This window comes from Phalaenopsis equestris, unplaced genomic scaffold, assembly GCF_001263595.1.
Source record: "Phalaenopsis equestris unplaced genomic scaffold, ASM126359v1 Scaffold000196, whole genome shotgun sequence".
NCBI classification, from domain to species: Eukaryota; Viridiplantae; Streptophyta; class Magnoliopsida; order Asparagales; family Orchidaceae; genus Phalaenopsis; species Phalaenopsis equestris.
Genome location: NW_018164638.1, coordinates 146,298 through 170,826, shown reverse-complemented (window position 1 = coordinate 170,826; position 24,529 = coordinate 146,298). Strand labels below are relative to the sequence as shown.

The following is a 24,529-nucleotide window of genomic DNA, read 5'->3' as shown; positions in this document are numbered from 1 at the left end:
TCTCTTGATTGAGTAAAAAAAGAGAGGAATAAAAAAAAACGAAGAGGAAGGAAGGGAAAGAATGCCCATGCTGATTTTTTTTAAAATTTGTTTGCTAGTTTTTAAAGGCATAGCTTCCCTATTCTATGTTCTTTTTTAGTTCTTAAAAAGAAATGAAAAGAAAGGTCCGATGCTCCTTGCCTTACATGCTTATTCATAAAAAAAAAGGAGGAAAAAAAAGGAGAGGAATGTTTGGTGAAACTTGTATTTGCAAAAACTTGCGCTTAGAATGATATTTGGGAGCTTTCATTTGCTCTCTACTTGCTTCTTAGTTGAATAATTTTAAAACACGATTAAGACCACATTCTAGTTTACATTTTGGCAAGCTTGGAAAGTTGTGGTGTCTTATTTATTTGAAAAATCTGAAAGCTCTCATATTAAATTTGGAAAGTTTACAAATGCTTCGGTGATTCACTTTAAAATAATCTGAGAGCTTTTTATGTTTGTTTACAAAGCTTTGAAAGTGGCTGTTTATTGAAAAATCTGAAAGCTCTCGTATTAAATTTGGAAAGTTCACAAATGCTTTGGTGCTATACTCATGTGAAAATCTTAAAGTTTGCACATTTCTTTTTGCACTTGTAGCTTTGGTGCTATACTCATGTGAAAATCTGAAAGGTTGCATATTCTCTTTGTAAAGACTTATAGCTTTGGTTTTATACTCATGTGAAAAAAAATCTGAAAGGCTGCATATTCTTTTTGCAAAGACTTATGGGTTTGATACTTTCCATTTGAAAAATTTGAAGCAAAGACTTATAGCTTTGGTTTTATACTCATGTGAAAAAAAATCTGAAAGGTTGCATATTCTTTTTGCAAAGACTTATGGGTTTGATGCTTTACATTTGAAAATTTTGAAAACTTTTCAAATTCTATTTGAAAAGTTATTTGAAAAGTTTGGAGAGTGGCAATGCTTTACTTTGCAAAACTTGGAAGTTTTAAGTGTTCTATTTAAAAATTTTGGAAAGTTTCAATGTTTTACATTTGAAAAATCTGAAATTTTTCAAACTCTATTTGGAAAGTTTAGAAAATGGCAATGCTTTACTTTTGCAAAACTTGGAAGCTTTAAGTGTTCTATTTGAAAAATCTGGAAAGTTTCAATGTTTTACATTTGAAAAATCTGAAACTTTTCAAACTCTATTTGGAAAGTTTAGAAAATGGCAATGCTTTACTTTTGCAAAACTTGGAAGCTTTAAGTGTTCTATTTGAAAAATCTGGAAAGTTTCAATGTTTTACATTTGAAAAATCTGAAACTTTTCAAAATTTGGAAAATTTGGAGAGTGGCAATGCTTTATTTTTGCAAAACTTGAAGCTTTAAGTATTTTATTTGGAAAATTCGGAAAGTTTCAATGCTTTACATTTGAAAAATCTGAAACTTTTCAAAATTTGGAAAATTTGGAGAGTGGCAATGCTTTATTTTTGCAAAACTTGAAGCTTTAAGTATTTTATTTGGAAAATTCGGAAAGTTTCAATGCTTTACATTTGAAAATTTGAAACTTTTCATTTTTCTGGGAAAATTTGAAATTATAATAGTTTTGATTTTTGAAGATTTGAACGTCTTTGGAGCTTCTTTCTTTTTGAAAATTTGAATTGTTTCATTGAGGTCTTCTTTTAAATACTAAATTAGAGGTCCCAAAAAGTTACTTTTGCGTCATTTTAAATGTTATATTTTTGTTGTCTTGAAAACTTCAAATGCTCTTTCCGAGTCCAATTTGTTTGACATTTTGGGTTTGATTATTTCTTTTTTAAAAAAAATTAAACGCTTTTAGACCGATTCACTTGCTGTTTTGCTCATGGCTTTACTATTTTGTTAAAGTGGGTCAGCCTCCTCCGCTTATTTGGTTTTGCTTTCATTTTTCTTGTCAATGGTTGTTAAAAAATGAGAATTTCTGATTTAATTATTTTCAGGATTGATTCACGCCTTTAAAAAAAAAGGGTAATCATAGGGGAGGGAATTAAAAAAAAACAATGATAATTAGTCTGTTGAGATGATTGAAACTCAAAGAGTAAATAGGGTAGCAAATCATTCACCATTTATTTTATATATGAGGGATAAAATTGTAATCGTGATAATTGTTGAGAATTGTGAGAAAGTAAGAGTTTAAATGATTCAAGATTTAGAGACATGAATTGAAAGATCAGTAGGCTATTAATTAAAACCCCTAAGCATTGGTTAGACTTAAGCTCAATTGTTTTAATTAGAATTGAAGCACATTTCAAGAACTTTTTTGGCAAAATTATATGTTTACACTCCAGTTCTTAAGAGCATGATAGTGAGCTAAGTTTGATCTAAAGATGTTCAAAGATTAGTTGGAAAACATTTAATTGAAGACGGAACACTTTAAAACACTTTAAGTTCAAGTTAAAGTATACGCTTCCTAGATTTTAGAAGCACACTCTATGTAAGAGTTCTACCAAATTTTCAAATGGATACTGAAGCTAGGAACCTGACCCTAATTCATAAGCTAGTTAAACAATAAACAAGATATGCACCAGGTTGTGATTCATGACTGATTTAATTAAATCAAATAATGAAATTCTCGCATAACTTGACCTAAAATGAAACTCAATGCTCCGGAATTTGAGCTTAAATCTTACACTCAAATCCTCCTAGCAATTGAAGATATTCTCAACGTCGCATATGGATCACCGGACTAGAATAAGTCTAGGGTCTAGGTGGCGAGGAAGATGACAACATTGCTTATGTGTACTTAACTGGGGGATACGAAGTGAAATTATTATAATAGTATCGTCTACCTCAATGACCTTCAATGAGGGGAGAGGATAAGGACCGATAATACTATTCGTCAACTCTTGTTGAAATTATTGCCCCCGATGATCTTAAGTCGCCAGTAGTCCTAGCCTGATTAAAGTAATTAGTCTGTCGATTGCACTACTTTACAAAGCACTTACAAAAATAAAAATAAAATTTCTTTTACCTGTTAAAGTAAACTCTGCATGTACGTTTAAATAACTTTTACATGAAAAAATCAAAGAATTTTGGTACAACTTACAAAGGTCCACGACTAGTCACTTGGATTGAGGTTAAGGACAGTCTTCCGTAGATTGTCGGGTTGGTAGCTCTTACCCAAGGTTGGGAAGCACACAATACAACTCTGAGCCCCCACATTTATTGATATCTTATACCTATTCTTGGTCTTCCGTATGTGACCACGGGTTTTACTTTGTCTGTTCGTGTTTTTTTACGACTCGTTTTGTTGTTTTTCACACTACAATTCCTGCTTTCTTCTTTTTTTTTGCAATTTATCTAATTTTTTTGTAAATTATATTATGTTATATGAGTTAACCACGCAGCAGGAACGATAACAAGAAACTCATGTACCCAAAGTTTACAGTACATTTATAACACTTTACTGCATTTCCTTTATTGTTCTTTACGTTGTCTTTCCTTTATACTGTTTTTATTTACCGCATGTTATATTGTTGTACCCAAAGTTTACAGTACATTTATAACACTTTATTGTATTTCCTTTATTGTTCTTTATGTTATCTTTCCTTTATACTGTTCTTATTTACCGCATGTTATATTGTTTTCATTTATTGTACTTCCTTATAGCATAGTTAGTTTATGTATGCTTTAAATTAACTACAAAATCTTTTGGATATAGCCTGGTTTAAGAGGTATACAGCGGTAAGTCACCAAATAATAATATTGCGCGCTCACATATAACACTGAACCTGAAGCTATTACCACATTGAGCATGAAGCAACACTTCGTGGGCAGCACGATCAGGACGTAACGGACGATCTACAACAGTACAACAAGTCTACGACAACTAAACATTTTTCTTAGTTCAAGTAATAAGTCATAGGATTTCGATGTGATTCTTTTGGCACAACGTAAATCCTCACATATTATATTTAGGTTTTTGCACAACCCTGTTGTGCAATTATAAGTCTTAACACTTTTTTAGGATTCTGAGATTACCGTATGGTACGGTGTAAATATTTTTATCTTTTTAATAGGATTCCGAGATTACCGTATGGTACGGTGTAAATATTTTTATTTTTTTAGACTATTTGCATGATCGGATATCGTGCGAATGTAAGTCTTAAATTCTAAAATAAATTTTTGTATTAAATATTAAATAACATCATTCAAAGACATAAAACCAAAAAATAGGATAGTTTGGAGGTCAACGAGGTTCTCCTCGAATTCATATCCCCTACTCTTCATTCCTTTGAATTCCTTAAAATAATTGTTCATATTTGAGTCATTCCCATTTGACTTTCCCATATTCAATCTTGGAAACCTAAACTTTGAAATTTTGAAGGCAGAACCACTGAACTTAATCGAGAGACTTCTTAAGTGACTCAAATTATTTATAAATGTAATTAACTATAGGGTTTTACCTCTATAGGGAAATTAAAATCCAGGTAAAATAAACCCTATATAATCCTTATATCAGGTAAGGGAACTTGTCGGTCTCATATAAAAGGTTTCGCAGACCAAACAGATGTCACACCATCCTTTGATTTGGGTGGTTGAGCCTACTACAAGTGATATATTTATCCATCGGGATTGTGTATTACTTACGGTATCGCGCTCAGCCGTCCAAATTATCAAATATTTGAGACCTGTTTGATCACATTTATTTTAAAATTAAAATATTATTTTTTTAAAAGCAAAATTACATTGATATCTATATACGCTTAAATTCAAATTCAAATCCATTTTCCAAAAATCCCGGCCGACTATCACATGATATGATCAAGCTTCAGGTGGAATATGTTGTACTATAAGCATATAATATGATGTAAGTCATATAGTATTATTAAGCTTCAAGTGACCATCATATAGACATCGTTAATGAGTTTGGGGGGACTGCAGCGTATTATGATCATAAGATACAATGTTCTATCGTATCACAATAAAATCTTCAGAACTTGAACTAATCATATTAGATTGCGATTGAACCATACAGCTATCCGAAATTTACTTCTTTTTTTATTAAAATTTGATTTCCTTTTGATAACTACTCCTACCCTTTCGGGGAAGCTTGAGGGAATTTTGGGGGCTTACAAATAGTCCCCAAAAGATCATTCAAAGGCTAATGTAGAAACCTCCTTAGTAACACAATATAAAATCAACGTGAGGTAGATTTTAGATAGAAAAATTGCAGCATTCTCAAGTGTTCATCATCCTAAGCTAAAAAAACATTGTGCTGCTAATTTCGTATAATATATAGGAAGTTTTGTGAGTCATTGTTTGCATTTCAATCTTATGCTTAGATATGTATTTTGGAGATAAGATATGGTCTCCACGAAATTACGAAAGAACTTTGACCTGGTGATTTCTTTATTAGAGAGAGGAGTTGTACAAGCCCTTCAGGATTAGGGATCTGTGTAATACTTTCCTGTAAAAACAGCATGTCGGTGGGTTTTCTCTAACTAACAAGAATCATATATGAGTATATGTAGGTAGATTGAAGGATGAACCGCACAAATAACATTTGTGTACTTAAATCTAGAGCTTTACTTTACTTTCAATTAAATTTCAATTTATTTATATTGTTCGTCCTTATAATATTTGTGGTTGTTATAATTGATATTGTGCTAAGTTTGCTCAAGTAAGATTCATTGATCATGGTCAAATTATTAACACACGTTTAGCATGATTTATTTATCCTCGCCACTATTATTTCAACACTTGTATAAGGTAAGGTGTTTGTTGCACGATTGAAAGGCTTATCAAGATAAGTTAACAATTTGCATTGTGTTTAATATTAATAAACCCGCCCCATAGCTTGTTCCCTCATGTACACCATAAGTTAGACTTGTGCAGCACCATTTATAGAATTGAGGTAAGTTATTAATGTTATGTATAATCCAATATATTTGAGTGAAATGGCTCTTAAAAATGATAGTCGCAATTTTTAGTAGTTTGCACATCATGTCATCTGAATTTGTATGGACATTATCGAGTTTTGTTTAATTCATTTGATTGATAACTAATATAGTTTTAGTTAATATTTATGAAAGTTGCAAAATGCACATATAATATTATTTTTAAAAATGCCAAATTCAAAGCCCCTAAAAAGTGTTCCATTTTCCTTGCTGAAAATTTCAAAGCAAGCATGTGCATTTAGGCATTTTTTATTGAAAATAAAAATGTGCTACGAACATGCATCAATGTTTACTTTAAACTAATATTTTATTAGCAACACAATAAATAATGGACAATGTGGTCCCACAAATGGACAACATGGACTCTGGTATCATTTTTCTTGCAAAAAAAACTAAAGAAAATGTCTATTTGTGCATTCTGAATGAAAATATATTTTTTCAAAGAGGATGCACCGGCGTCTCCACAAAACCGATGCGTTATTAGCAGCATTAGACCACCCAACAGCCAACATGGTCTCTCAACAAATCAATGTTAAAATATTGATAATAGAACAAATCATATAAGATAAATAACCAAAAAAAAACTTCTAGAAGAAAAAATTAGAAAGTCCGCGATGCTTAATAACTAGATATAATTATATATAACACATTTTACAAGACAAGCAACATTTACATGGTTATGCAGATTCATAAAACTAAGAAAGCAACATGCCGTCAGTTCGGTACCTCAAATTTTTAAACTAAGAATTGCCGAGCAATAAATCAACAAATAGTACAATCCCTGACAACGATAAAGTTGGGAACCTACTTTACTACTTCAATATAATGTCCAAAAATAAAATACTCTCATTTAACATTTCAAAAACTAACGTCACAACTCACAATTTATTGTAGAGTTTATGTAGAGCTAAAATTCTTACAAATTATTAGGTTCTAAAATTTTTTGCATGTCTATTCCAAAAAAAATTTTAAAAGCTAGGACTCCTAACGATGAACAGTATGGCAATCTTCTTCATAACCGAGTCGGTGTTACTATCACAAGTAAAAAAAGCCAATCAGATTTAATAAACCCAACAAAATCTTCACCACTACTTTTCCTTAACTTGACAAAAATTGTTATCAATAAAGGAGAGTTTACGTAATTTACACATTCCATGGATCAATGAATGGCAACTAACCAAATCAAATACTACACTATGTTATCTTGAACACAATCAATTGTTGGAATTACATTCACATTGCCTCTTTGTGGGAATAGATATAGCATATGATAACAGCTACGTGAGCAAAGAAATTAGTACCTTTATGATTCACAAAGAAAGTAAATAAATCCCATGAAGCATACTGTGAATTTGAAAATAAATCAAATTGGCCAATGTATTGTGCCTATTTTCATGATTCAACTAATCGTCCATATGTCAAGGCTCGAAGAAAGTGAAATCAGCTAGTCAAAATAGCTCAAAAACTCCACCAATTAGTGAGCCCCAAATAATGAGTGTTGCAAAGATATTAGTTGGCCAAAACCAAACTAGATCCAGTCAGGCCAAAATGATCGATAATCCCTCAATACCTCTAATTGAAATGCCCAACTAATCGGATCCTTCATCTAGATTGCTCCTCATATCAAATGAAAGATTTATTTGTTGTCCTAACATAAGAAAATATGTTGTTGCTTGCCTCAAGCAATCTTAAACTACCATGTAGACACTATTAGTATTGCCTAACAACAACAATTACATTATTCCTTTAGCCCGCACAACTACACTTTGCTATGAATCCCCGTCCATTTCCAGAATAATCACATAGAAATAAACCAATATGATGTTTTCCACATGGAATCAACCTCCTTTCCAACCGACATGTGTCACACTACTTCTGCTCCTACCAAAATAGATCAGCATGCATCCACACATCATGGTCATAAAAGGGATCTTCTCCTATTGGCTCATCACTTATATGCACCCTTCTCTTGTACCTTCAAGGAAAAACAAGGACTAATCTTAACAACCATAACATTGATATCTTTCTTCATAACAAAAGAGATCGGTAATCCTTTCATTTATAGTGAAGCTTCTGCAAACAAGTGGACAAAACTGACTTAACTACAAATTCCACATGCATTGTTGCATTTTATTTTTCTTTCATCTGCTTCTTTTCATCCGTATCAGTCTCTCTTTTCTTCTCAAACGTCTCTTCTGAAGAAATTTGCTCAACAACTCGACCCTTCCCCTGCAAGTGTCCTCTCAAATTATAAACCAGTCGGAAACCCTCCATAGTGCAACTTTTGATTAGCCTGGAAAATTTTCTTTTTGGCGCTCATTAATATAATTAAGTTGGCATGAAAACTTAATGAAAGACAATTCATTGCAAACAGACCACCTCCCACTCCTGCCACCTCCACATTTAGAGGGCAACAATAGATATAGCTATAACCAACTATCAAATATCTTAATCACTATGTTCCAACTCCTAAGAAAGATTTCACAAAATTGACCTTTCCTAGGAAATTCTTAACCCAATTCAATTACAATTTTTTCTCGAGCACTAGCATCTCAAGCTTGTATTGTTGGAATGCCCTTGGCCCCTACGTCATTTTCCACTTACCAGTCATGCAAGATGTCCTTATTACCCCTTTCAACATTTTACCGGCCTACCATATAATATTGACCATGATCACTATCATCTATCTCCATTCACTCACAGGAAATGGCCCTAAAAAGAGTCCCTGCACCAATCAACCTCAATTAGTTCCACTACCTACTCCTCGCCTCTCTCTCCAAAAAAATTGGGTGGAGCTAAGCCTCAAAGCGCCAGCTGTTGATGTAGCTTGCTATACAAGGTGAATATGAAAAATTAGGTGTGATGTAAATACAAAAGAATTGTGAGCTACATATGTATATTTCCCTAGAGAGAATTAATCAGCAGCTAACAGCAAATACCAACCCAAATAAACTGCACAACGAATAATCCTGAGAATGATAGACGGTTGCAAAAAGCAGAGAACCGGGCATTGGCTCAGAAAGGGATATAGAAATAGGTAGACAGAGTGCCCTACAAAAACTAAATCAAACTGATAAAGACAATCAAAACATTAAAGGACAGTGATTCTCAAAATACTCATAATAGGAATAATACAACCAAATAAACTAGAAAAATAGAGAACTAATAAAACATTACAATAATATCAAAAAAAAAAAACAGCAGCGTGCTCTCCTTAACACCCATATTTTGTGTTTCAGACAAGTATTATTAATCTTCCAGTTTCCATCAAAGAAAGTAGTTCATATCACATCAAACAGTTAAATTGTTCTTTGGACTAAAGTACAAACATGTATTTTCCAATAAGCTGCCACTGCCAAAAAATTAACATTCCACTAAAAGCAATAAGAGAAAATTTTTCTTTTAGTCTACTTTAAATAAACTTATAAATGATTGAAACCTCTGCATGGTCATAAAATGTCCGAATAACAGGACGAATTGGTCCATCTCGAGCATCAAATCCCATTATTTGCTTAATTTTGGAAACCTGCAAAATGCAAAATAATTAGGGGCATTTACATATATACAACTGGATTCCAATGTATTTATATATATTGCACCTAAACTTTACATTTTAAATTTATACCACCAAATCTTTCATATCACACATCAAAAAGACTCTTTTTTTTTTTTTTTACTTAAAAGTGAATATACATTTTCATGCATAGGTAAAGGTGGCATATATGTAAAAAGTGAAGTTTAGGTCTTATATATGTAAATACATAAGAATTTAGTAGTATGTATGTAAATCTTCCTAAAAATTAAGATGTTGGTTTATTGTCAATAGTGGAGAATACTGAAATAATGGCTAACCTCAAAAAGCTTAATTGAATAGTCCGAACTCCCAGTGGCAACATACTGCCCATCAGGACTAAATCTTGCACACCTTGCAATATTCTACGAGGAAAAGGAAATATTGCAGACTCCTCAATTCTGAGTTCAGTGCAGACAATCTCAGCTTCATGACTAAGCTCAAAAGAAATTTTTAAAACAAAATCCAATAATCTGTTATAGTTTCAGAAGATATATCCAAAAAAAAAACAAAATAAAAGATTCAAACTGTTTAATTTTTCACGAAATCTTGGGTACTTGAGGAAAAATATTCCCCAAAGCCTGGGTAGAGGGATATATGTCATTGGTGACCACTCCATCATACATGTCAATAATAACATGCCTATGGCGCAAAACTTTTTTTCTTAATGCCCGCAATTTCAATCTTAGCCATACTGTCACATGCGCCTTAGGCCATTTAAGATCAAGAAAGGAATGTGAATATCCTCGTGTTGCCTTTTCAAATTTTCTAAGAACAAAAATGTCCAACATATTTGAAATGTTTTGAAAATGTTCCTTACTAAGAACAAAAGGATCTTAAAAATTTCCAGATAAATTGAACTTTCATTTCTACAATTTAAGATGTTGATGAAGCCTTTTCAAGGGGAAAAAAATAGGGGGCAATTGCATACATACAACCCATTTCTCATGATTTACATGTATACACCTAAAATTTATTTTTTAAATTTATAACATTCGAATCTGTCATATCACTTCAAAAAAACTATTTTTAACTAAAGAAAAAAGTGAAATACACCTTTCATGCATAAGTATATGAAAACAAGTAAAGTTTAGGTACTAGATATGTAAATCTGTTAGAACCTGTCAATTCGCAGACTTGTTTAGGAGGGAATTTATTCTTTCCATCAAAATGAATTTCACTAATTATGTTCCCTTTATTAAATATTTCCTACTTTTCTATTTTTACTACTTGGTGAGACTCCTATTTTGTTTCCTTACATTATTATATATATGTTGTAAGGTGTAATGCATTGAAAAAGAAAGAAATAAAAACCTTTTATATGATTTTTGCCTGATATCAGAGCCACGAACCTAATTTGATCGAACGGCAGTGTCTCTCTTCTTCGTAAGCTGCTCTGTTTTACTCATACGCACAAACAACTTCCATCAATTGCTTTGTCTCCCTTGGACACACTAGCTACAACCCTGTTATCTTTTCCATCCGAATGAAGCCCTCGTTTGTTTCTTCCGTTCAATAGGATCGGCTCACTTGTCTCTTTCATTCGAATGGATCGCAGAACCGTTCAAACGCTTCGTTCAATAGATTGAAGCCTCTGTTTGAACTTTCAGTTTGACTTTCACATAGCGTTTGATTTATTCCATTTGTTTCTTCCTTCTAGGCCTGTTGCCTCTCGCGATAGCGATCTCTTTGGACCGCAAATCTTCCTCTCTTCTTTCTTCTTGGATCCAAGAGGGGTCGATTGAAATCGAAGATTCTTCCTATTTAGTTCTCTAAAGCGACAAACGATTCGGCTTGCCCTAGCTGACATCTCACAAGTCGCTGACCTGACCGCCTCCCGCCGAGTCACAGAGTGCCAAACTCGTCAAAACCAAATGTTGTGCACCTCCCTCTATTTCATGTTCGCTCATCCAGCCAAGCAGTCAAACCAAGGGACCTCTCTCTTTTGTCCAACATCAAGTCTTTTAAATTTGGGCTTTACAATATTATCATGATCAAACGCGGAATGGTCGCACAATCTTCTTCCTTGAAATTTATCTTGAGGTTCAAAACTACATGTTCAGTCCCTAGCGCACCTGATAACTTTTCTCATCTAGTCACCAACCATAAACTGCAAGGCCACAATATTCTTCAATGGTCACAGTTTGTTTTCGGTAAAGGGAAAGATTAACATATTTCAGGAGAAATCTTTGCTCGATAAGTGAGAAATCTCTGCTCGATGAGTGAAAAATTCTAAATATCATACTTGGAAATTGAAAACCACATGGTCATGTCATGGTGCAAATGTTGTTATCACTACCAACAATAATTTAGAATCAACCCTTTCACTAGGAAGCAAATTGAGGTAGTGTAGAGAATATTTAGTTCTAGTTACAGACAAGCATCACAATTCTTTGCCAAACAACATATCAGTCTGTTAGCATACCAATGTATATTATTTCATATTTTGTGCCCGAAGTAATAAATTAAAATATTGAATAGTTGACTCTAAAGTCTCAAATTATATGACGAAAGATATCAACATCTTCAACAATTACAGCATGTATCAGTCACTCTGCAATTTGAATAGTTGATGGTTCATTCTCGCCAGTAGAAGGAATTGGATCAACTGAATTAATAAAGGATCTTAATCTCTCATTAGCTTTTTATGTTCCAAAATTAAACTACAACCTACTCTTAATCAACAAATTTACTCGTGATATAAAATGAGTGACTAAATTTTTTTCCAAATATTGTGCTTTTCAGGCGATGGATTTGAGGAATGTGATTGATAGTGCTGTGATATATGGTGATTTATATTTGCTCAACAAAAATAACTTTATTGATAAGCAAGAACATTCGTTGTGTTATATTTCTAAGTCTAGTTCAAATCCTGTCAATGTAATTTCAGTTGAAAGTCAAGTCATTTTGAATCATTACGATCTTGTTCATCCAAATTTCATGAATTATATGTTTCCACGTTTATTTATCATTAAAAAGCCCAATCTTTATCAATGCAAAACAAACTAACTTCAAGATATACTAGACATATATACTCTAAATTGCAGTACAAGCCTTCACATCTTTTTTTTATAATTCACAATTTTATCTGGAGACCCTCACATGTAAAAAAGTACAAATGGGGGCATGACGATTGTATCATTTATGGTTGATCACAAGAACAACATGACAATCCTTATGAAAGAACATTTTGAAACAATCACCATATTTTAATCATTCATTCAATGATGTTCACTCAATTCCAAAGCAAAATTCAAATTATTAAAACTGGCAATGCTAATGAATATTTTAATTTCATTTTTAGTTTTTATCTTTCCAAACATGATAGTATTCATATAAGTTCTTATGTAGATACTCGATCAAATGAAATCACCAGAAGAAAAAACTGACACTTACTTGAGGTGACACATGTCATTATGTTCTTTAATCATGTGCCTAAATATTTTTGGGGGAAAGCCATTTTCAAAGCCACATGTCTCTTCAATAGGATATTTAATCGAGGCTTAAAATTTCAAATTCCACATAATATTCTCATAGAATCCTATCCACACATATATTCTCTTTCTTCTTACATACCATTAAAGATTTTTTATTATTCTGGCTTTGTTTACATACACCAATAACACCGCACCAAATTTGATCCTGAATCTTTTAGATGTATCTTCCTCGGTTACTCTAATAAAAAAGGGTACACATGCTTCTTTCTAACCACAAGAAAAATATACAATTATATAGATGTCACATTCTTTGAGAATCAATCTTATTTTCCTAAATTTGAAATTCGGAGAGATAATTTGATGGAATACCATATTTGAGATTTTTTTCCAAGATACTCGGACTATTTGTCCTTCAACTAAACCAAATCCTATCACTCAACCAAATGCACTTGAAGAATCAAACTCTATCACAGAAACAGTTCCAATTATCTCAACTACACTTCAACATGACACTAAAATAAGGAGTTTCGTATCTACACTAGAAGAATGACTATTGAGCATGTAGAGGATATTATGCATAGCCAAGACTGTCAAAAGCCATAAACGAATCCTCCTACATCTGATAACCATAATGGCAAGGATTCCTCAACTTATGACTCTATTACATCGATAATTGATCAATCAATTGCACAAAGAAAATGTATATGAGGGTGTACTGGTCATCCAATCGAAAGATAAGTAGCTTATAGGCAATTGCTACCATCTTACAAGACTTTTATGCCAAATCTTAATAATGTGTAGGATCTCAACTCTATCCAAAAAGCCTCTAAAAGTTCCAACATGGAAACATGCAGTTGATGAAGAAATTCAGAGGAATAAAATATGAACACTTACATGGCCAAATACAAAAGAGATAAAGGTGTAGAGATTCAAAGACGCAGTCATATGGGATTAACTATCAGGAAACCTTTGAACTTATTGCCAAACTTAATATGGTTCAGGTTCTACTATCTCTTGTAGTAAATTAAGTAAAATTTATACCGACTTAATGTCAAAAATACATTCTTGAATGGTGACTTATATAAACAAGTCTAAATGACTATACCTCCAGGCTTAAAAAATAGAAAGATCAACAGGTTGGTTTGCAAGTTGAAAAAATCCTTATATGGCTTCAAGCAATCTCCTTGTACTTAGTTTGACAGTTTTACTAAAACAATGATTATAAACAGATATTATCAGTGTTAAGTTTATCATACTCTATTTTATAAATCCAATCATGGAGACAAAATTGTTATTCTCATAGTATATGTGAATGATATTATCATGACAGTTGATGATTCAAATAAAATTATCAATTTTTGCAATAGAATTTTAGATCAAAGATCTCAGGAATCTTTGATAAATTCTAGAAATGGAGGTGGCTCGATTTAATAAGAGAATTTTGATATCCCAAATAAAGTAAATCTTAAACCTATTAAGTGAAACAGACATGCTTGGGTATAGGCCCGCTAACACACCCATGGATTCCAATAAATGTCTGAATAGAAGTGAAGAAAGCAGTATGATTGACAAAGGAAGGTATCAAAAATTATTTGACAAACTACTCTACCTATCATTCACAATACATGATATTGCATACTCATTCAATGTAGCAAGTCAACACGTAAATAATCCAAATGAGCATTATTTAGAAGTAGTGAACAAAATCTTGAGATACTTGAAGATGGATCCTGGATATGATTTGTTCTTTAAAAAATTTAGAAACTGTGAGATTGATGTATACACAGATGTTAGTTGAGCAGGAAATGTGACAGATAGGATATCAACCAATATTTATGTTTGAGGCAATATTGCAACGTGGATAAGCAAAAAGTAAATTGTTTTCTCTAGAAGTGGTGTAGAATATGAATATTGTGCTCTTCACTAGGATTATCTAAGAGAATGTGGATTTAAAGATTATTAAAGAAACTTGAGGGTAAGAAGAAATATACAATTAAGATGTTCAGTGATAGTCAAGCAGCTATTAATATAACCAAAAATTATGTTAATTATGATAGAACAAAAACATCAAGATTGACTGACATTTCATCCCAGAGAACAATAACAATGAAGTTCTTCAGCTAAGCTATATTCCTACACAACTTCAGATTGTTGATATTCACACTAAAGCACTACCAAGGACAGTCATGATGAATTGAAGTCCAAGTTTAATTTGTACAATAAAAACAACCCAACTCGAATAAGAGTGTTGGAAGTACTAAATTCGAAGACTTTATTATCAAGGAATTGATTTCCTTCCAACATAGTACAGGGGCAGAGTTGTAACAATGTGTGATAAAATCATTAAAAGGAGTGGACATTTTAGATATCTCAGGTCCATTGTTCAAAGTGATGGTGATATAGATGGGGATGTTATTAGTAGAATTCAAGTTGGATGGTTGAAATGGAGGAATGCATCAGGCCTATGGTGTGATAGAAAAGTACCGCATACACTTAAACAAAAATTTTATAAGATGGTTGTGCGGCCTGCAATGCTTTATAGTACAGAATGATGGCCTATAATAGAGAAGCATGAAACTAAGTTAAAGTGTTGTTGAGATGAGAATGCTTAGGTGGATGAGTGGGTCGACTCTTAGAGACAAAATGTGAAATGAATGTATTCGTGAAAAAGTTGGTGTTGCCAAGATTACAAAGAGTCGTCGTAGATGATTTAGTCACAACAAACATAGATCATCTGATGATTTGGTTAAGAGAGTAGATGTTTAATATTCGACTTATATTAAGATAAGCAAAGGTAGACCTAAAAAGACTTGGGCATGTTATATAAAAAATGATCTTAATTTATTAGAATTAAATGAAAATTTGACTCTCAAAAGGACACAATGGAGAAAAAGAATTCATGTAGCCGAACCCACGTAGTGGGAAAAAGGATTTTTGTTGTTGTTTTATAGTTGTTGCATCATCGTATATTTTACTAATTATATTTCCTTTTACTAGATATTTCCTATTTTTCTATTTTTTTCTATTCGGTAAGATTCCTATTTTATTTCATTTCATTATTATATATATGTTAAAAGATGAAATGCATTGAGAGAGCAAAAAATAAAATTTTTTACCCGTTTTTTGCAAAATACATAAGAATTGAGTGGCATGCATGTAAATCCTCCAAAAAAGAAACATGCAAGCATCAAAGAAATTAGCATGCAATGATGTAAATGCTATTAAAATAAGTACTCTTATAAAAGATGCATCTAACAAAGAGAGCCCTCTATGGTGTACACTTAGTTATCATTGCTCTCAAAATATCAAAAATGAACAATAAAAAAGAAGAATTTAACTCAAAGAAATGAGAGAATTTCACGTAACTACAACTTACCAGCCTATAATGGTAGAGACATGTGGGTAATGGAGAAAGCATTTTTTTGGTTATAGAGTGTGGACCCATATAGATTTAGCACCTCTAACAATATGCATGCTAAACACACATAAAATTAACCTTCCATCAAAAAACCTAAAACTACATAATATTTTAGGGGAGTTTCCATACATGCCCCACACAATTGTTGTGTATTTACATACCTAACGCCAAATTTTTGACATTTACACTTATAATACCTTGATGTCATAAACCAATGCATGAAAAAAGTGTATTTTACTTTTAAAAAGATAGTGATGATAGTATTTTTTATGTAACCTTTTAGCATTAGATATGTAAATATATAAGAATTGTGTCGTATGTATGTAAATTCCTCTGACATTATATGTCAACTTCAAATAGAAAATAAGTTAAAACAGGATAAAGAGAACAATTTTCTTAATCTTCTCATCACATTGCATCCATCTTTTCACATTATACTGGATTAATAATTTACAATAACATTGATACCATTGTAAGCTTTAATGATACTATCTCGTTCATCAACACATGTACAATGAATTGATGAAACATACCTTATGCTCAGAAATATGCTTGGTCTCGTGTTTTGGGAAATTCTTAGATGAGCCTTTCACATCCTGCATGGCACTGATTTTCCTATATTAGAAACTTAAAACAAACTTGTTTTCAAAATACATAAGCTAAAAAAAGACTAATTGTTATAGAGGAGACAAAAAAACACGTATTCATGTAGATGAAAATCTTAATGATTTCCAAAACATATGCCCACACAGCACCTATGGCACCGGGCACCCTAAGCACTTACCTAAGCAAACTTAAGCACTAAAAAGAAATAGTAGTTGTGTTTGATTAAACCATAATTTTCAAGACTTTTTATATTTGAAGTTTCAAAGTATTGCAGAATGAATAATCTTAAAAATCCAAAAGACATTTAATAACTCAATCATACTAACAAAGTGCAACATGAAGAAAGCATAAAGCTAATTTGTTCCATCTTTCATCGTTATTATCATTGTTACTCTAACTCTACATGATCTTTCTGCATCTTTATATCAAATTTTCATCATTAAAATTTCATCTTCAACTTTTGAATACTATCACTAGTCTCTCTCATTAGTACAAGGGAAGGGACTACCCAAGGTGCAAAATGCATTATGGTCTCACCGTGTCTCTTTAGGACACTATGGCAAGAGCATAGCTCGCCATTAACAACAGCAAAAAAAATTTTCCACGACACTTTAAGTGGTTTGTTTATTTTAAATTGCAACACAAGAATCATTAATGTATATGATAATGAGCTCCCGAATACATCATTCCTAAGTGCTCTATAAATTTTAATCATGTTAAACAAGTATCTGCATCAACCAAAATGCATATCGATATCTTTATACTTACCATATAGTTTTAAATCATATGCATATGCATCCTAATATAGATACATGCTTGTAAACTGATGAACCGTAAGTGGCATGTTCTTCAAAACAAAACAATCACAAAATCGTGAAACATAATGGAAATAGACCATTACATGCCAATCACCTGAAATCAATACCACTGGCCATAACTGGCACTGAAGATAAACTTGTGGATGCATCAAGAGGTGCAGTAGAAAAAGGTCCTTTTAATCCCTCATCTCTCTCTGTTGCAATGCCCTGTTGAAATCTTAGAATCCAAGACCATTAACTCAAAGTAAGTTTGAAGGAAATTAAAAACAACTGGAAGAATGAAGAACTAAAACCTTGGCAACAAGCTCAAGCAGCCTATTAGGAGAAACCTCGGTGGTCAATGGAGTCATAGTAGCCGTTGCAACTACAGAAGCAGCCTACAAGTGTAACAACAAATTGGGTGAATTTTTAAACAATGGTGACTTGCAGTGCCATTAGTATAAGAGTTTATTCTACTAACATAAATATATAAATATCAATCCCAATGAGTTTGGTTCAACTTTATGTTACCAAAACAATATTATATCATCGAGAATGATAAAAAATGATTAAAATCTTTTTTTTTTCTTTTGTCATCATTGGCTTTACCCATCAAATAGTCTAGCATATAGATGTCAACAAAGTGGATATGTTTGGTTTGTTTTCAATCATCTTTAAAAAACAACTGCATAAATAATAATTGAGTTATATTCTGAAGGCATGTAAATGCCCTCCATTTGCTCATAAAGGATATGTTTGGTTTGTTTTCAATCATCTTTAAAAAGCAACTGCATAAATAATAATTGAGTTATATTCTAAAGGCATGTAAATGCCCTCCATTTGCTCATAAAATTTAGGGCATTGCGTGACAGCTTTAAGGCAAAATTTAAGCAGGATCTGATTAAAATTATGTGAAATGGCAAGTTTAAATCCCAAATTTTGGGTCAGCTGCAGCTTATTAATAAGCAGCTACCATAGAAAAGCTGTTGCGGCGCATCCTATTTGGATAAGCTGATTAATTGTTTAATTTATTATTAGAAAACATTTGTTTTGCATTTGTTTATGTCAAATGACAAATTTAAATCCCAAATTTATAGTCTGTTTGAGGCAGCTGCAGTAAAAAAGTTGTTGCGGCGCAGCTGATCTGAATAAGTTGATTAACTTTTTGGTTTCTGTTGTTGAAAAACAGTTGTTTTGCAACTGCTTCTAGGTAAATGATCATTATGCATCTATACAGCAATGTTGTTTGACATAGAACTATCATGTCAATATATTTAATACTTATAAAGAAAAATCCACTTAAGAACTGTATAAAAAATAAGATATATATCTCACTTAACAGTGAGTAACATGATTATTATAATAAAAAAAACTATTAAAATAGTATTTAATAATATGATAATACTAGTTTTAAAGTGGAAACTGCGTATATCAGCGACTATGTCGTCCTCCGTGGATAGTCTGCACCCCTGGTCACTCTCAGTGGTTGATTCTTCGAGTATATCTGCCCACCGGAAGAAGTCACAGTTCTCTGTGATTCGCCGCAGGCACCTGTAGAATTGTTTCCCGTAGCTATGTGACAAACCTGACGTTAGCAAATGAAGTTTGAAGTCTGCAATAACATAGCAATCGTCGGGAAATCCCTGAAATCTTAGAGCTCAACTTTCTTGAATGCTTCAAAAGACAACTCATTAGTCATTACAGAAGTATAAATTAATAAAAACAGTAATCGATCACAGATTTGTGTGAACACGAGGTCTCAGAGAATTAAATACATCAACCAACGAATATGTCATTACAAGAAGTTAATGGACCTTATAAAACATGGGTTTTTAGTTATCTTTCACTCACAAAATATCAAGCTCGTATGTGTCACATATGCATATCACCAAAAGGAGTCATCTAGAAGTACCTCAAAAACTGTTGCATCAAATAAAATGCCCTCATCAGGATTTCGCATGTGATAATCATATAGCGACCAATAGGCCATCTAGAATAACCCATAAAATCAGGATTTCGCATGTGATAATCATATAGCGACCAACAGGCCATCTAGAATAACCCATAAAATCAAATGTCTCATCATGGACCTCACAAACCCAAAAAAAATAATAACAAACACCGTAAAAAATATAAAATAAAAAATATCAATAATACAAATAACATAAAATAAACATGGATTTTATTAAATAAACAAGAGTTGTACAATCAACATCCAACAATGGCATCTGTAATACGCTCTCTCAATTCAACCATTTTTGCAGCACATTCGTCATCTTAGGTGTAACTTTTATATGATTTTACTTCTGGTTGTGGTATAGATTCTCCTACGTGACATTCCAAAGTTTCTGACGGGACCTGTAAATGGTCACCGTCAGCCATGTTGAAGTCTACATCAGCTCGAGAATGATTTCGTAGAATATAATTGTAGAAAGTCATTATATCTACTACAATTTGCGTCTGTTTCAGAAATAGATACGCCAGCATGTCGCGTAATATGACTCATTTTTTATTCCACACTCCGAATACTCTTTTAATTACGCCGCATAAGGAGAGTGTCTTTTGTTAAACATTTTCTTCCCGCCCCGAACAACACCATTGGATCTTTCAAAATCGGGGATGTAATATTTCGTATCTGAATATAGTTTCATATACCCCATTTGTAAAGAATATCCAATATTGAACAAATAATATTTATCTATCCCACAAAACAATTAGTGATGAACTTAAGAAAATATGAATATGATTCATATCTGAGCAAATCTGAAGGCGGTTGGGGGAAGTTGTGCTTTCTATTTCTAGTTGCAAATGCAAAAATATGACTGTCGTGGGCACTATTTTCTCAACCAGTCATTACAAAAATAAAACACATGTTGAAATCACATACGGTCATCACATTCTGTGTCGGTGATCGACATCGTCCAATGTATGTGATTTTCTCATTATTGGACACACGTGCGTCCACATGTATTTCATCGATCGCTCAAATGTAATTCTGAAAATTTAAAAAAAAGATATGATAACCACGCTAATCAATTTCACTTCTGAATATACTTAGTACAAAAGATATATGTTAAAGAATGACATGTAATGCGGGTTATTTAGAATCTTTGTTGGAGTTCTCTTGAATGTTGGTTCCTCTGGCTTAATAATCTGTTCTGAGAAACTAACAAGAGTCTTCAACCCCACTATGAAATATTTGTTGATTGTCTCAGATGAATGTTGAAATTGTTTCATCGCTCCTCTCATTGATTCATTTTGTGATATAATATAAAGGGTTATTGTTATCACCTATCTGATTGTCATTCTCGAGAACCCACGAAGTTCATGGTTCATATATAGTTCATCAAGCAGATCCATAAATATATGTTGTGTCATACGAAACAAGTTGTTGGATCTTGTATAGTGTCCTTGTAGTAGCTCCCCAACACATTTATTGTCAATGTAAATAGAAGTCATGCAAAAAGTTCGATCAATGTATGATTTGTAGTACTCATATAACATACAATTTGTTGTCGGAATTTTCCTTCTACATCCCTCTCTTTGTGTATCCATGCAAAAGAACTGCTCTGTACAGGTAATACATATCAATCTCACCACGTTAAAAAATATCAAATAAAATCACAGAGTACAATAAGAAGAAATAAATATAGATTAACAAATAGTTTACCCTCACGAAAAAAAAAAAACAATAGCCAAATTAGAAATTCGATAAATCTATATGAAAATAAACCAAAGTAGTACAATAATAACTGCATAAAATCAAATGTCCTTGCTGACAAAAAAAAGAAACGCAAATAATTGACTCTGCAGTCGAGGGCTATCTACATGAAGATCTATCTAAAGGTGGGGTCCTCCAGCAACTTCAAGGAGTTCAGATATAATGACATGTCCTCATATATTTCGAGAGTTGTCTCCCAAACTCGGACAAAGTCGTCTACCGAGTTCGCATTTTAGGGCCCAGGCTCACTGGTGCATGAAGGCGCCAGTTTTGATATTTGGCTTCTGATGAAAGCAGCTCATTTTTCTTTTTCTTAACCCTAGAACGCTTTGATCTGCATGTGGACACCGGTTCATCTTTTGGCTTGGGCTGGGGCCTCCACTAGAGTCATTTACCTGCTCGGCATCCAAATCCTCTAACCTGCCTCCAAACCCTAGCTAACTAGGGGTCTAGGCATGACTTCCCGTTGCCACAACCCCACCAGACATACAGTTCAACTTCTCTTCGAGAACAAAGTCAATTCTACTGAATTTGAATTTATTGGCGGCTAGCACTGCCTGCAAGATACGGGCAAGTTTATTACTTCAAACAATTTAGGAGGATAAAATAATGAAAAACAAGTCATCAATGGAAAAGTCGTTATCTTCAATTTATTGGACAACCATTCATCTGAAGCATCAAAAGTGCACTTGTTGGATCCCAACCCAAGCCCGTAGATCCCGGTTTTAATTCATTCCTTAATTTTCAGTCATTCTTCAGTTGATCCTACTTTTTCTTAAGTTGCAACCTATCGTACTCTCGTCCTGTCATTTCTTTGAACTTCTGCATAATATTTTATCACCATTTCTTGTTAAAATAAGTGGTACGTCTATTTCTCAGCTCAACCTCCTTAAGACAGATGTCGTAAAATATGAGTTTAATTTCCTTATCTTGAATTGTTGAAGAGCTGACTTCATTAGACTTAAAAATTGCTTTGCTAGCACAGGAAAAAAAAACATTACTATTTGACAGCAACCACAACACAATAGTTAGCCACCACGACTAGATAATCACAACACATGACACACAGAGACAACCACACCACACCAAAACCCACAACACACATAGACTGATAAAACCCGTTCCCATATTTTTCATTTGAGCCAATTAAATACAAGGCAGCCCAAAAACTTTTATATATCAATGAAACACCCACAGCACACACAGCCACAGCCACACACCACGCACACACAACCACAACACACAAAACCCAGCCACAACCCACAGCACATACAGAAAAGCACACAACACCAGAACCCACAACAAGACCCACAGCACACACAGTCCCACGCCACACACACTCACAGGCACCACACGCAAACCCACAACCACAACAAAACCCGCAGTACACACAGCCCCACACCACACCCAACCATAACCCACAGCTCAATAAAGCACCCTCCTATTTCATCCATCTTCAAACAACAAAGGGACTGATAAAACCCCTTCTCATATTTTTAATTTGAGGCAATTACATACAGGTCACCTGAAATATTGCTATCTACGTATGAAACATCCTCTTTCATTCATTTTTCAATTCATAGCTCAAACAAAAAAAAATTGTGTAGTATCAAATAGAGGCAACTGCAAACAGTCCAGCCGAAAGAATGCTATGAACAAATCAAGCACCCTTTTACATCTATTTTTCAAATTGTCGCTCAAACATCAAAGGAATTGATAAAACCCCATCTCATAAACAAAGATATGGCAAAACACTATTTTCATTTGAGGCAATTAAATACAAGGCACCCCCAACACTGTTATACACCAATGAAGCACCCACAGTACACACAGCCCCACACCTCAATAAAGCACCCTCCTATTTCATCCATTCTTCAAACAACAAAGGGGCTGATAAAACCCCTTCCCATATTTTTAATTCGAGGCAATTACATACAGGTCACCTGAAATGTTGCTATCTACATATGAAGCATCCTCTTTCATCCATTTTTCAATTTATAGCTCAAACATTAAAAAAAAAATTGTGTAGTATTGAATAGAGGCAATTGCAAACATGCCACCCAAAATAATGCTATGAACAAATCAAGCACCTTTTTACATCAATTTTTCAAATTGTCGCTCAAACATCAAAGGAATTGATAAACCTCATCCCATATTTTTTATTTGAGGCAATTAAATACAGGGCACCCCAACACTATTATACACCAATGAAGCACCTGCAGTACATACAGCCCCACACCACACACACTCACAACCATAACACACAGCACCCAACCACAAACCACAACACACACGGACAATCATACCACAGCATAACCCACATCAAGACCCGCAGCACATACAGCCCCGCATCACATATACACCCACAACCACAACACAGCACCCAACCACAGCCCACAGCATATAGACAACCACACCACAGCACAACCCACTCTTCAAACAACAAAGGGGCTGATAAAACCACTTCCCATATTTTTCATTTAAGGCAATTAAATTCAGGGCACCCCCTTTGTAAGGCTATACACATATAAAACACACACAGCACACACAGTCCCACACCACACACACACTCACAACCACAACACAGCACCTAACCACAACCCACGGCACAACCTACATCAAGACCCACAGCACACATAGCCCCACATCACACACACCCACAGTCACCACGCACACACTCACAACTACAGATGCGATTTTTTTTTTTTTTAGGTTATATGCATTTAGGGTTGTAAACGAGGCTCGTTTATATTTCGAGCTCAAAAAGTGTGTTGTGTTCGGCTCGTTTGCTTAGTAAGTCGAACATGAGCCGTTCACGAACAAATAGTCATTTTGACAATCATAATCACGTAGTCATCAGATGTTAAGGATTGGGGCAAGATTTAAAATATCATTTGAATCTAATTTAATAATTTTTATTATATTTTCGCCATTAATACTTTTAATTAATTATAAATCTTTGTAGCCTTGTAGTAAATTAAATTTAAAAAAAACTGTGCTATCAAAGATATACATATATAATTGATTAGTAGTATTTCGAGCCAAAACGAGCCGAATTCGTGTTCGGGCCCCCCCCCT

General features: G+C 33.4%; 1 protein-coding gene across 4 annotated transcripts in view; it reads right to left on the bottom strand.

Annotated features, from left to right (window-relative positions):
• The window catches only part of LOC110022526 (cleavage stimulation factor subunit 50), a 65,086-nt gene that overhangs the window by 38,340 nt on the left and 2,217 nt on the right, over positions 1 to 24,529 (bottom strand). For all 4 annotated transcript variants that reach the window (XM_020721511.1, XM_020721512.1, XM_020721514.1 and 1 more), the window contains 5 exons: positions 18,045 to 18,128; positions 17,846 to 17,958; positions 16,861 to 16,933; positions 9,754 to 9,837; positions 9,341 to 9,427 (listed from right to left, as the gene is read on the bottom strand). In XM_020721511.1, coding sequence (XP_020577170.1) covers positions 9,341 to 9,427; positions 9,754 to 9,837; positions 16,861 to 16,933; positions 17,846 to 17,958; positions 18,045 to 18,128 — 441 coding nt within the window. The remainder of the gene's footprint in view (positions 1 to 9,340; positions 9,428 to 9,753; positions 9,838 to 16,860; positions 16,934 to 17,845; positions 17,959 to 18,044; positions 18,129 to 24,529) is intronic.